This window comes from Peromyscus eremicus, chromosome X (genome assembly GCF_949786415.1).
Source record: "Peromyscus eremicus chromosome X, PerEre_H2_v1, whole genome shotgun sequence".
Lineage (NCBI taxonomy): Eukaryota > Metazoa > Chordata > Mammalia > Rodentia > Cricetidae > Peromyscus > Peromyscus eremicus.
In genome coordinates this window covers 28681478-28695578 of record NC_081439.1, presented here as the reverse complement: position 1 = coordinate 28695578, position 14101 = coordinate 28681478, and the positions used below count along the sequence as shown (strand labels likewise).

The following is a 14101-nucleotide window of genomic DNA, read 5'->3' as shown; positions in this document are numbered from 1 at the left end:
AACAGTCCTGTCTGTGAAGGATTGGTAGATTTTCTTCTATGATTTTTTATATGAGATGACAAATGTCATTATACAAACAAACACACGCATATACAGCTTGATCATTTCTTAACATGGCCTCATGTATACATATTCGTGTATCAAGAGTTTGCTTTTTTCACTGCATTCTCTATAATGTCATTAAAATCAACTGCACTTTTAGCCATTGAATCATATTGGATAATGTGGCTGTGCCATCATTTAAATATTCATCTCCTGGGATATTGAGACTCCCTCCTTCATCTCCCATGAGGCTATAATAATAGTGTTTTTCTTGATGTATTTGTGAATGCCAGTATACCTCTGAATTTAAAATCTCTGCACATTTTTAGTGTTTTAAGATAATATCTTCAGAATAAATTATACACATAGTTCACCCAGTGTTGGTTTATGTATGTGATTTATGTATATGATTTCAGCACTGACTACTTAGTATTAGATAACCAATTAGGAGGCTCATCCCTGGGAAAAGACTAATTCACCCTCTGTCAGCAGTCCTTAGTTGCCTGTAGTTCTTGTACCTGGGAGAGGTTTGAGGAAGGAAAAGGAAAGGGGGAAGCAAATGTAATTTTATTTTAATTTCAAAAAATAAAAACAATTATAAGTAAAATAAAATCTAGAAACAAAAATAAAATCTATACAATTCAAAAATCAAAATCTCAAAGTGTTTTTTTTCCAGCAGTGGTGCATGCAAATATTTATTTTGCAACATGCTCTCCAGCTTTGGGTATTATTAGCATGTTTTTTCATCCACTGGGAAAACCAAATGTCATTATTGTTTGTCCTACTTTTCTACCTGAAAATGTTCCAAAGGAGAAAATGGAGCCTCCTGTTGTTCATTATCAGCTGCATTACCCGGAATAATTAAGTGTGCTTCATTGTGGTTGTCAATAAGGTTTTGGAAGACACAATATGCTTGAGTTGTGAAATGGCATCAAAATATTATTTGGAATTCCTCTGTAGAAAATAATTTTTATAAATTTTCAATACAGTGATTTCCATACTCTACTCACAATAAATTTGTTTCCATTTGATTATGTGAATGTTTTGGTGGCAGTCATACATCCATTCAGTTGTAATCCATTCATCCAAGGACAGAACAACATGTTTGGCCTTCAGTTTTTTCTTGCCTTCTATAAACATTGCTTAATGGAGTTTTGGGCATGTTGGGTTTTAATTCATTAAGACATGAATTTTTCCTCTTAAAGAATCTTCTATGATCAATAAAATCTCAGTATGTCAGTTGGCTCCAAGATGACCTGATAGATTGTTTCTTTATTGAAAAATCTTGATTTTGGAAGTTGTAATGGTTCTGTTTCACATGAGATGGTGCCATTAATGTGAAGTGACTGTCATCTTTGAGCTAATAGCTGTACCAAAGTAAAGTGTGCTGGAATATTCTAAAAGATACGAATCAGGGAGTCAGCAGAGCTCTGTGCTTTAAATAGCTACCCTGTTTCTTCCCTCCACCATGTTTGTGGTCTTTCAGTCATGCTGTAATGAGTGACCCCATCTCCCCTTTTCAGCTCAGGGCCAAACTTATTAGTCAGTTAATAGTCATTTTCTTAACCTTCTTAGAGAAAATAATTTGCCTTTGGCTTTGTAAATACCTGGCAAATAACTACCCAATACTTGATGTAAAGGAGTTTAGGTTCTAGGGAAGTTAAGATTCAGAATAACTGAGAAAAAAAATACTAAAAAAGGTACAGAATATGAAGTGATACATGGCCAATTGTTGTCTCTAGAAGAGTCTGCCACACCCGTGATCTATTCTGATCACCTCACCATCTGCTTAAGTTTCTTTTTTTAAAAAATTCAATGTTTTAGTGTTTTGTTTTGTTTTTTTATTTTATGTGCATTGGTGTTCTGCCTGTATGCATGTCTGTGTGAGGGTGTCAGATCTTGTAGTTACAGACAGTTGTTAGCTGCCATGTGGTTGCTGGGAATTGAACTCATGACCTCTGGAAGGGCAGTCAATGCTCTTAATCACTGAACCATCTCTCCAGTACCCTTAAGTTTCTTTTTCTGCTGTGGTGAAAAACTATCCTGACAAAAGCAACTTAAGAAAGGAACTGTTCATTTTGGCTCACACAGTCTGCTATGACCATGAAGTCAAGGCATTGGGAGCTTGAAGCACAAGCTTCAAGTTACATGGTTACTTGTATATACAATGCATATGTGGATGGGGTCATTCCCTCACCTCCCACAAAGAAAACCCCTTAGCTTCTGGGTTGTTCCTGTCAGTTATAATCTGTTCCTTGGTAGCAGGACTTGCATTGTTCATTTCTTTTGTAAGTCCACCGTCAACATGCAGTCTTGGTGTGCAGTATTATTGCCTTCTGGCACCATGCAAGTCCACTTTGCATTGGCCTAATTATCTCTTCTTGTTTTATTTTCAGATGTGCACAGAGTTTCTCCCCTCTTTGCTCTGAACTTCCTGTCAGGTGAGTCCAGATAGTTCTACACGGCAGTACTGTAAAAACAATGAACATACTTGATTTTGTTGTTTTTGTTTTCCCTTTCATATTCCTCTGCCTTCTTCATTCTGGATCTCCATTTTCCTCGTGACCTTGTGTATTCCTGTTTGGTTTGTAACTCTTTATTCCCACTTGGAGCTCTCTTTCTTCAGACATTTTCTTTTTCTTACAGAAAGGCCCTTGTTGAACCTTTCTTCTCGGTAACCCGGTTGTTTTGAATAGGCTTTCAGGAAAAGGTGGCGATTTTGGAGTAGGAGTAGACATTGAAATGACATGGTACAATGTCATTTCATTGAAATGACAATGTAAGTTGAAGAAGGAGACTTATTTACATAGGATTTTTGGACTATTGTCTAGCTGTCTTGCTCTTTGGGCTGGCTTCCCTGGCACCAACAGCTTTTGTCATGTTTTGAAACAGACAATGGTGTAGTTTCCTGGTCACCTGAAGGGCTGTGCCCACACAACTTTCAGAGTGACTCTCAACCAGATTTCTGCTTAACTCTCTTCTAGACAGAAATTCTGAAGCCACTACTGACTTTCATCCTCCTCTCTGTCCCTTCCTTTAATTTTTGCAGTACTTTGGGTCAAATCATGGTGCCTTTCATGTACTAAACTAGTGTTTTACTAATAACCTATGCCCAGTATTATTACTTTTTCTTTTTTTGAGACTCAAATAGTGGTTGTTTCTGGGTTTCACTTTATATAAATTGTCAAAATCTTGTTTGTTTGTTTGTTTGTTTTGTTTTTTGTTTTTTGTTTTTTTTGTTTTCCGAGACAGGGTTTCTCTGTGTAGCTTTGCGCCTTTCCTGGAACTCACTTGGTAGTCCAGGCTGGCCTCGAACTCACAGAGATCCGCCTGGCTCTGCCTCCCAAGTGCTGGGATTAAAGGCGTGTGCCACCACCGCCCGGCTGAAATTGTCAAAATCTTATAAACAATATAAATATTTGTTATAACAAATTTAAATTAGAATAGTCCTATTATGATTTACAAAATAAATAACACTTAATTAAAGTAGATAATAGTAAGCTATTGTTTTAAATTAGAATAGTCCTATAATAATTTACAAAATAAATAACACATAATTAAAGTAGAGAATAGTAAGCTATTGTTATAAATAAAGGTTTAAAAACCTAAGTAGGTTCACACAGCTAGTAGATATGCAAGCTTTGATTTAAAGCTGGAGTTGACATGATATAGTAATAAAAGCACAGAAAGGCCAGAATATTGGTTGAGGAGGTGTAGGCGGTGTGGCTTTCCCAAGAATCCGCCTTCCTCTACAGTATGATCTTCTGAAGCACCCATACCATGTGCTCTGACCAACTCCTACTTCCCGCCCAGTACAGGTCAGCACTGAAGGATTTTTGTTTGTTTTCCAGACAGGGTTTCTCTGTGTAGCCCTGGCTGTCCTGGAATTCACTATGTACACTAGGCTGGCCTCGAACTTCCGGGGCTCCTCCTTCCTCTGCCTTCTAAGTGCTCTTAACTAGAGTCTCGGTTCTAGTTTCATTTCTGTTGCTGTAGTAACTGCTATCTATGTTCTCTACTCTTACAGTGTTCAAGATCCCCTGCTTAGGAAATGGAGCTGCTCATGGTGGGACGGTCTTCTCACCTCAATGAACATAATCAGGAGAACTCCCCTCCAGACTAACTGATCTAAATAATTGCTCATTGAGACTGTTTTCCCAAGTGCTTCTCAGCTGTGTCAGATTGTAATACTACCACAGTTCCCTCTCCTATTTCTCCCCTCTACCTATTCATAGAATTATTTTTTAGAAACAGATTATGGACCAAATCCATTTTAAAATCTTTTATGAGTGGTTGCTGTAGGGTTGGGGTGAGGTGATGTCTAATCTTCAATAGAAGAGCATATTGTATTTTAGTGCTTTGGTTTTTTGTTGTTGTTTTAAGCCAACTTGAGCCCCATCAGCCATGAAGAGAAAATGTCTTCTATATTTACCAGGTTTATTTAATTCTATTAAGAATTTTTTATTCATCTTGCATACTAACCACATATCCCCCTCTCTTCCCTCTTCCCACCGCCTCAACCTCACCCCTCCAACCCATCCCTCATCCCCTCCTCTGAAAAGGTAAGGCCTCCCATGGGGAGTCAGCAAAGCCTGGTACATTCAGTTGAGGCAGGTCCAAGCCCCTCAGTATTTAATTGTTTTGACACAGGGTTTCATATATTAGCCAAAGACGACCTTGAACTTCTGTTCCTGCTGCCTCTACTTCTCAAGTGCTGGAATTTCAGGCATGGATCTTTTATTTTCAGTACTGGGGACTGAAGCCAAGGTCTCATGCACACTAGGCAAATGCTCTTCCACTGAACTGTATCCCTTGCATTACTTTCCTTTGGGTTGATTTTGGCATAGAATGTTCCCATCCTTTTACACTCAAGTTTTCAGTAACAAGTTCTAAGTGTACCTTTGTTTTGTAGTAACATGGAGTTGGAGGTTGTATTGTGTATTTTTTTAACCTATCTACACTCACCTCTTATTGGGATCATTTAGTTCATTTATATATCAAATGAATCATTAAAGTTCTCATGTTTTTGAATTTATCATATTCTACTGTTTTCCTAACCATTCTTAGTTTCTTTTCCCTCTCTTTGTCTTCTTTCAAGTTGACTATTTTAAACACCGTTTTGCTCTCCTCACTATTAGGATGCTTGATGAACCATTTCTAATCTCACTGCCCCTGTTCTCTGGGCTAGACCCTCTGCATGTGGGGGACAGTTGTATAGCTGGGTCTGTTTGAGGGGCCCCTGGCAGTGGGTTCAGGATCTATCCCTGGTGCATGAGCTGGCTTTCTGGAGCCCATTCCCTATGGTGGGACACCTTGCACAGCCTTGATGCAGGGAGGAGGGGCTTGGTCCTTCCTCAACTGAATGTACTTATACCAGGGCTTTGCTGACTCCCCATGGGAGGCCTTACCCTTTTGGAGGAGGATATGGAGGGTGGGTTGTTGGGGAAGCTGGGAGACAGGAGGACGGATGGGAGGGGAATCTGTGGTTGATATGTAGAACGAGTGGAAAATTCTCTTAAATAAAAGAAATTGGAATAAAATAAAGATTAATTTCAAGTGAGAATTTGTTTTTTGTTTTAGTGGTGGTGGGGGTTGTTTTTTGGTGGAAAAATAATCGCTATTTTGTCTATTTGAAAATGCCGTCCTTTTGTCCTCATTCACAAAAGGTGTTTTCACTGGGAGTGCAATTTTCTCTTCAGACATTGTAGGTGATATTACATTGTCTTGTGGCTTCTGAGAAGAGACTTGTCAATGTAACAGTTGCTCCTTTAAAATGGAATGACCTTATTTCCCTGTAGCCATTGTCAAGACATTTTTTGAAAACCATAAGTTTTCCCCAGTTTCATTATGAGTGGGCTGGTGCAGATCTCTTTTTATTTGCTTATTGTGATTGAGATTCTATGGGCTTCTTGAATCTGCATTAATGTTTTTCCACCAGTTTGGACTCTTATTCCAAATACTAAATTTCCCTGTTCTCTCATCTTGGACTTTTGCTTACGGATATGTTGGCCTTCTAGTTCTGCTCTCCATATCTCTATACTTTTCTTTGAGATTTCACATCTGAAACCCATTTGCTTCATTGGCCTATACCTTTAGGTACATGTGGCTTCACTGTTTAGGTTACCTTTCTGGCTTCCTATTTAATCTTCCATTTTGGCCAGATATGTTTAATATTTTATTCATGATTTTAAGTTGTTTTTAGCAGAAGATTAAGTCTAATAACCTATCTCAACCTATTCCTATAATGCAAAAGAGATTTGTGCTTCTTTTACCAGAATTTAGGTAGAAATTTAATTATGCTTTTACTCATGGTTTCCTAGTTTATTAGTTTCTTCTGACTATTTTGAAAGTTAAATAATTTAGATCAATTGCCTTTTTTTTCCTTTTTGTGCTTGCTTTGTCCACACTAAGAACCCTCCTCCTCCTCCTCCTCCTCCTCCTCCTCCTCCTCCTCCTCCTCCTCCTTCTTCCTTTATTTCTCCTCTTCCTCCTCCTCTTCATTTTTGGTTTTGGTTTTTGGAGACAGAATTTCTCTGTGTACCCTTGGATGTCCTGGATCTCACTCTGTAGACCAGGCTGGCCTCGAATTCACAGAGATCTGCCTGTCCCTGCCTCCTAAGTGCTGAGATTAAAAGTTGTGTGCCACCATGCCCATCTTGTGCTACACTTCTTAGCCAACACTTATGACTCAGTGTAAATATCTTGAATGAATTGAGTTTTCAAGAAGACACTTTTTATATCTTATTTCATGGGTCAATATATTGATCATTGCAAATCTCATAGCTGTTATACTATAATTGAATTATAACAGTTAACCAAGGTTAACAGAATAGCCCTCACTCAACCTGGTCATACAGTACTTTCAAGCTACTTCCTCCTCTTTAATTATTCTTTATCTACATGAAGATAAATTCTCCTATCTGAAACAAACAATTTATGAATTTTTAAAATGTAAACCCTCTTTTGAAGGTAGAATCACTTTATGGTCTAAGACAATATCATGCTGTATCAACAAAAGACTCACTGTCCTGGTACTCTTGTGAGTAAAAAATGATAGGATTCTTGAAGATAGCCAACTTTACCAGGAGACTGAGACAAAGATAGGCTTTCTGTTTGTTTTTGTTTTTTTCATCCTTCATCACTTTAATCCCTGTACTATCTGACCTTGCACATACTAAGTATGAAAGGAGGATTTGCTGAATGAATGGGTGAATAAAAGAATGAAGAGTGTAGCTAACATTTGTAGAGTACTCACAGTATCAGCCACTAATCAGAGATCTCTGGATTACTCCTCAGAGCAGTTCTATCAGGCTGATGCCATTATCCCAGTTTGCTAAATGACACATTTGTCCATTGGAAGTAGCCTGCCCAATAACCCTCACATTATGTAGCAGAACTGGGAACTTCGAACTCATTTTTTCTAGCCTTCGCCATGGTGTGTGTACACATTTTCTCCAGTTTGTAGTTACTGTGGTGGCCAGATTCATAGGCACCTTGACCAGGAGTACTGATAGCTGGGAGCACACAGCCTGCTCACAATAACTACCCCTCTGGCTGGATAAAAAGAGTGTGCTCACTGGGTCTCCATGTCTCCTTGTGCTTGAGCCTGTGAATGTGTTGCTGGCTTCATCCTCTCTCAGCTTCCCTTGTCAGCTTTAGCAGCATAACACAGTCTTAGCACTTTCAGTGCTCTTCATGTGCTGAGCTTTCCTCAAGTCTGAGCCCCGTCTCTACCACATATATCGCTTCTAGTTACCTCCAATTCAGCCCTGATGTCTTATTTAGCATGTATTGGCCCTTGGTAAAAATGGTTGAATGAATAAATAAATGAATGGTAAATGACACTTTGAAATTAAAATCTGATCTAAACTTTGCATTTAAAAATGCACTAGAAATGCAAACAATGACAATAAAATAAGTCACAATAAGAAGTAAATGCAGTGTAGCTTTCCTTTGATAGTATAAGAAACAAATAAGGTAGATTATTTAGAGGAGTCTGTGATGCCTGATTGTTAGCATTGTCTCTAACAAGCTTTATATAGTGGTCATAATTATGTATGAACTAGTTTAGTTGTTAATTTGTTCTTTTGGTATTTTACATGTATTTTCCACAAGTCTACCATGTTTATCATTTTAATTATGATATCTTAGTAAACCTGGGTTTTTCAGTTTGATAGCCAGTGATCACCGGGAATTGCTAGTTCTCTGCAAGCACACTACAATTATAACAATAGTACTACTAAGAAGGCAGCATGGAGGTGGCCTTACTTGAGGAATGACCTGGGGTCATTACTGTGTTAGGATTATGGCAGCTCTGATGATCTGTTGTCCCTCTTATTTTGTTTCAGGATGCTTTTCTCTGGTGGGCAGTGTGGCCATGTTGGCAGACCTGAAGAAGTTTTACTGATATACAAGATATTCCTTGTCATCATTTGTTTCCACGTCATTCTGGTTACATCCCTGAAAGGTAAGGTGTCAATTTTCCTCCCTCCCTCCCTTCATCATCATCATCATCATCATCATCATCATCATCATCATCATTATCTTATGATGGGTGGCAGTATGTGCCATAGCACATGTTGGGAAGTCAGAGAACAACTTTGTGGAGTTAGTTCCCTCCTTTCACTTCTATGTAGGTTCCAGGGATCAAACTCAGGTCATTTTGCTTGTAAGGCAAGTAAGTGCCTTTACCCACTGAGCCATGTGGCTGATCTTTCCTTCATGTTTTTCTTGTCTATCTTTTTTGTATGCCTGATTTGTGTCATTGTTTATAATGTTTAGTATAGTAAAATATGTATTTATATATATATATATATAATAGTTATCATCCTTTACATTTATTTAGTGTGTGTGTGTGTGTTCAGAAGACAACTTACTGTGTTATGAGAGTTGGTTCTCTCCTTCTACCATGTGAGTTCCAGAGACTGAACTCAGGTCATCAGACTTGCCTTTATTTGCCAGCTCCAATAGTTAGCATTTTAAAATATACTGTTTGTTGGCATTAAGGACAATCATATTTTTGGTGCAACTATCACCACTATTCATTTCCAGAATATTTTCATCATCCCAGTTAATAACTATGTGCTTATCCTCCCTATAACTTCTTTTAGTTTGTATGAATCTGCCTCTTCCAGGTACTTCACATAAGTGGAAACACAATATTTATCCCATTTTGTCTGGTTTATTTCATTTAACATATTTTTATTGACCATCTATTGTAGACAAATTTCTAAACGGTCTTATTAAATAAGAAACACAGAGCCAAATATAGAGTTAAAAGCCCAAGAGGTCAGAGCAAGAGCCACGACTCCCTTTAGCTTCCCACTCACTGCTGTCGAGAGAGAGAGAGAGAGAGAGAGAGAGAGAGAGAGAGAGAGAGAGAGAGAGAGAGAGAGAGAGAGAGAGAGAGAGAGAGAGAGAGAGAGAGCTTCTTCCTGTGTGTCTTGTGTTTTATTTATTGCTTTCCTGTTCTGCCTTCTCATTGGCTCTAAGCCCAGCCACATCACTTCCTCGTCACTGCCTGTCTATACAGACCTCCTGGTCTCTATGGTTGGTACTGGGATTAAAGACTCAAGGGTCACCACGATGGGCTGTGTCTTTGACTACACAGAGACTCTGTCTGCCATGTGATGGAATTAAGGGCATGGGCTACCACCACCTGAATTCTGTTCCTGGCTTGCTAATGACCTCTGATCTCCAGGCAAACTTTATTTATTAACATACAAATAAAATCAAATTTCAGCACAATTAAAATATCACCACAATCTATGCTGTAGTAATTGTAGTACATGTGCCACATTTTGTTTATTCATTCATCTGTTCCTGGACATTGTTGTTGCTTGTGTCTTTTAGCTACTGTGAGTAGTGCTGCTATGAGCCTAGACATGCAAATATCTGACTCCATGCTTTCATTTCTTCGGGTATACACCTAGGATTAGAATTGCTGAGTCATTTGCATTTTTGAAGAACTGCCAGCCTATTTTCCATAGTGGCTATACATTTCACATTCCTACAAGCAAAGCACGGGGATTCCAGTTTCTCCACATCCTTGACAACACTTACTGTTTTCTTTTGTTTTGGTAGTAGGAATGAAGTAACATCTTACCATGGTTTTGATTTGCATTTCCTTAGTGATTAGTGATTTCATCATCTTTAGGGGCACTTATTAGTCATTTTATCTCTTATTTGGAGAAACATCTATACATATCATTTTCCCACTTTAAAAATTGGGTTCTTTTTTTCTTTTTCTTTTTAGTTGTTGACTAGGAATTATTTAGATACTATGGATATTAATCCTTTTTCAGGTATATGATTGGCAAATAGCTTCTATTTTCACTCTCCATAGTATCCTTTCATGAATATAGGTTTTTAACGTTGATGAGGTCTAATTAATATATTTTACCTTTATTGGCTATAATTTAGTATTAAACCCAAGAAACTCCCCTTGCCAAATCCAATGTCAGGAAGATTCACTACTATATTTTCTTCTAAGAATTATATAGTCTTAGCTCTTACGTTTAAGCCAACTTTGATTCACTGAGGGCTATTTTTGCACGTGTAGCTATCCCATTTTTCTATTATCATTTGTTGAAAAGACTGTCCTTTTTCCTTGGGTTTCAGCCTCTTTGTCATGTGACCAAATGTATGGGGATTTATTTTGGTGTTTGTTTTGAACAATATCTACTTGAAGGCATTTCCATATAGAAATTGAAAAAAGAACATAGTCAAATGAAGCAGAATGTTTTTCAGAATGGGGGTAGTCTTGGAAGCTTATGGGAAAAGATGGCCAAGAGAGGTATGTGAGGAAGGGAGTGGAAGGGCCGAGAACACTAAGGCTTCAATCCTGTTTGGTTTTGTCATCTCCTCCTCCTCCTCCTCCTCCTCCTCCTCCTCCTCCTCCTCCTCCTCCTCCTTCTCCTCCTCCTCTCTCCCCCTCCTCCCTCTCCCTAAAAAGAACAGCTGTGGGATTCCTTCCACAGCCCATTTGTAGCGTGTTTTACATCTTTGAGTACACATATAACTATGGATGGCCAGGCAGATGATTTCTGCTTAAGCTATATAATTCTGATGAATAGAAATAATACCAGAATATTTTTCGTAACTGACACAGGAAAGCAACAGTATTCTCAGTCACAAAGACAGCTAATTTTAGACTTCAGAATAGACTAGCTGCCCCTGCACACCCACATACTCACTCACTCCTTCTCCCCCTTGCAGCCAAACTCTAGGACCATCCTAATCCTGCTGAGTCAGAAACTCTAGCATTCTGTGTCGTAAATAGTCCTCTAGATAACACTGGTATATACTCCAAGGTAGAACATGGCTAAAAACACTAGCGGAAACAGTACTTACTCCTGGCCCCATGCTTAGGGCACAAAGCTTGTGAGATATGAGATTTGACCCCACAATGCTATGTTATGATCTTGATTTGCCACTTCACCCACCATGTGGTACTAAAACAGCCCATGAAAGGTAAATGATTTTCTGAATTAAGTGTTTTAGATAGTTTTTATTTTGTTTTACTTGGAGATTTTGTTCCTTTATGTGTGTCTATATGAGTGTATATGCATGTGTGTGTGTGTGGAGACTAGAAGAAAGCATTGGACTCCTCAGCACTAGAGTTAGAGGCATAAGTGGGTCACTCGACTTGTTATATGGATGCCAGGGTCTGAACCCCAGTTCTGAGGATTATGCAGCAAGCACTTTTCGCCACTCCAGCTCCATGTTTTGAGATTTTGGAAGAGTTAAATAGGAGTTCTTTGATGTTTCTCAGAACTTTCCATAAATATTTATTCATGCTAATAGTCACTTTGATAGCAATGACTATGTTGTAGCCATTGCTCTAAGCCCTTAAAAAAACAAGTCTCTTAAAACTCATCTAAGAAGCCTTTGCAATTGGCACTGTTACTAGTTTTACAGATGAGGAAACTGAGACACAAAGAAGCTTGCTTTGTGCAGCTTGCTCTTGGAGGAACAGTTAAAAGTGATTGCAAGATTCTTTGCCAATCCTGGGTATGGCTAGTGTCCATCCTCCTGGCCAGTATTTAATAAAGTTTGCTTTAAATTTGACTCAGAGAGAAAGGGGGAAAGAGAGAGAGACAGAGACAGAAAAAGAGGAAAGAGAGAGAGAAAGAGAGAGAGAGATTGCAACACTATGATTTAAACTCAGGCCCTATAGCCACAAAGTTTATATGTATAATCTCTGTACTACATTTCTTCCCGCACTGGCTCACGCTTACTATATTGCTGAGGCTGAGTTTAAATTTCTGATTTTCTGGTGTCCACCTCCCAAGTGCTGAGATTATAGTTGTGCACTCCATGGATGGCTTTCCTTTCGCCATCTTAACCCCTCCGTTGTGTGAGACTCTGTTGCTTGGCTGTGCATCTATACAATAAAAATAAACAATGATAGAATCCCTAATGATGAAACTCACTGAACAGAGGTTGGTTCAGATCATTCAGTTACCTCAGAGTGCCACATCTCCCACTGAAGAACTGAGACAGGAGGATGACAAGTTCAAGGCCAGCCAGAGCTTTATAAGGGAGTTCTTGCTGCCCCAAAACAACAAGAAAGTTTTATTTTCCTTGTCCCTTGGCAGGATAGTACTGAAGAATGTTCTTCATTGTCTCTTAGAGTTCCTCATTTGAATTGCACCTCATGCTCATAGTATTCACCTGCTCCTTAACGTTTTCATTATTGGCTTTGCTCCTCTCTGTTTCACTCAAATGCTCTCTCTTACTTATTAGGGTCACCTCCCCACCTCTGTTTGAAAACACATTCCCCTTCAACATTCAGCCAACTAATCCTTCATCTATGAAGTCGAAGAGAGATCTCACAGATCTCTTTCTCCAATGTACCCTTCTCTCTTTATCCCTCCTTCTGATGGGTGCCACCTAGGATTGTGTTGATCATGAACTTCTTGTGCACTCCAGGTCTTGTGGTGCATCCTCAGTGCCAAGTGGGAAAGAAGACTGGAGGGATAATGGTGTGGAGGCCCACAAAGGTTTCCTAGTGAGATCTGAGCTTGCTTTACCCAGCAAGGCTGCATTAGATGATTGCTTGACCACATGCATGGTTACCAGGTGATTGGAAGGTTTTGCACTTGGCTGTGCTGGGGGAGGTCTTTTGCTCCACCCCTTGGCATTCCTATAAAAGGCCCTTTAGAAGATACAGGAGGGGCTGGTGAATATTGATCCAGGCACTCCTGAGGTTATCCTGTGCTTCTGTCTGTTTCTCTCCTTTCTATCTAAATATTTCTCGCTCCTCCCTCCTCAAAAATACCCTGGGGAAAAAGTGGGAGCAGGCCTCCCACATAATGGGTAGACTAATGCATACTTAGAACCTGCTCTGTGCCAGGCTTTTCTAGTGATGGTAAACGTTACCTCATGTATCTTTCTCCCAGACTCTTCACGGTGGGTATCTTTTTCTCTCCAGTTTACAGATGAGAAAACTGTGTATCAAAAAAAAAAAAATTAAGTCATTTGGTCAGAGTCATGGGGCCATGAAGATCTGGGCAGTAAGTGTCTGAGACTAGAGTTAAACCTGCCACTGAGACCTGGAGAGGAAGAGAGGAAACACCGGGGCAAGCTACTAGAGACCAATGGCTCCTCAGCTCTAGAGTGCAAACACAGTAGCTTCACTCTGGAAGCCTGAGAGATGACTCAGTCGCTCTTGTCAGCAGGGATATGTGGGGCTGACACTCTTGTGAGGCCACCAGCCAACTGAAAGAATCCTCAGACTTGAACACATCCAGTTGTCTTGCTAGGTGATTTTCATGAGATTCATTTTCAGTCTCTTGGAAGCCCAAATCAGTGCTGGTGGGTCACTACTCATCTCCATTCCCTAGTTCTTCCTTCCTGGGCTAATGCCTTATTTCTTTCTTGTCTTTTAAGGAGGTCTCCTTTTAGGTGCAACTATTCTATTTTCCAGAGGGTGACTGACATAATAGTGGAAGATGGTTATAATTTCATTTCTGCCATTTGGAAACAATTACACATTTGAAAGAGCTTGGTGAGCTCATAAGCTAGAATCCCAGCTTTGGAGATCTCCCTGTGCTGC

The 14101-nt window shown here is 39.3% G+C and overlaps 1 protein-coding gene across 5 annotated transcripts in view; it reads left to right on the top strand.

Moving 5' to 3' along the window:
• The window catches only part of Adgrg2 (adhesion G protein-coupled receptor G2), a 117878-nt gene that overhangs the window by 42685 nt on the left and 61092 nt on the right, over positions 1–14101 (top strand). For all 5 annotated transcript variants that reach the window (XM_059250469.1, XM_059250467.1, XM_059250468.1 and 2 more), the window contains exons 2-3: positions 2439–2483; positions 8391–8509. In XM_059250469.1, the coding sequence (XP_059106452.1) occupies positions 8392–8509 (118 nt within the window). In that variant the 5' untranslated portion in view covers positions 2439–2483; position 8391. The remainder of the gene's footprint in view (positions 1–2438; positions 2484–8390; positions 8510–14101) is intronic.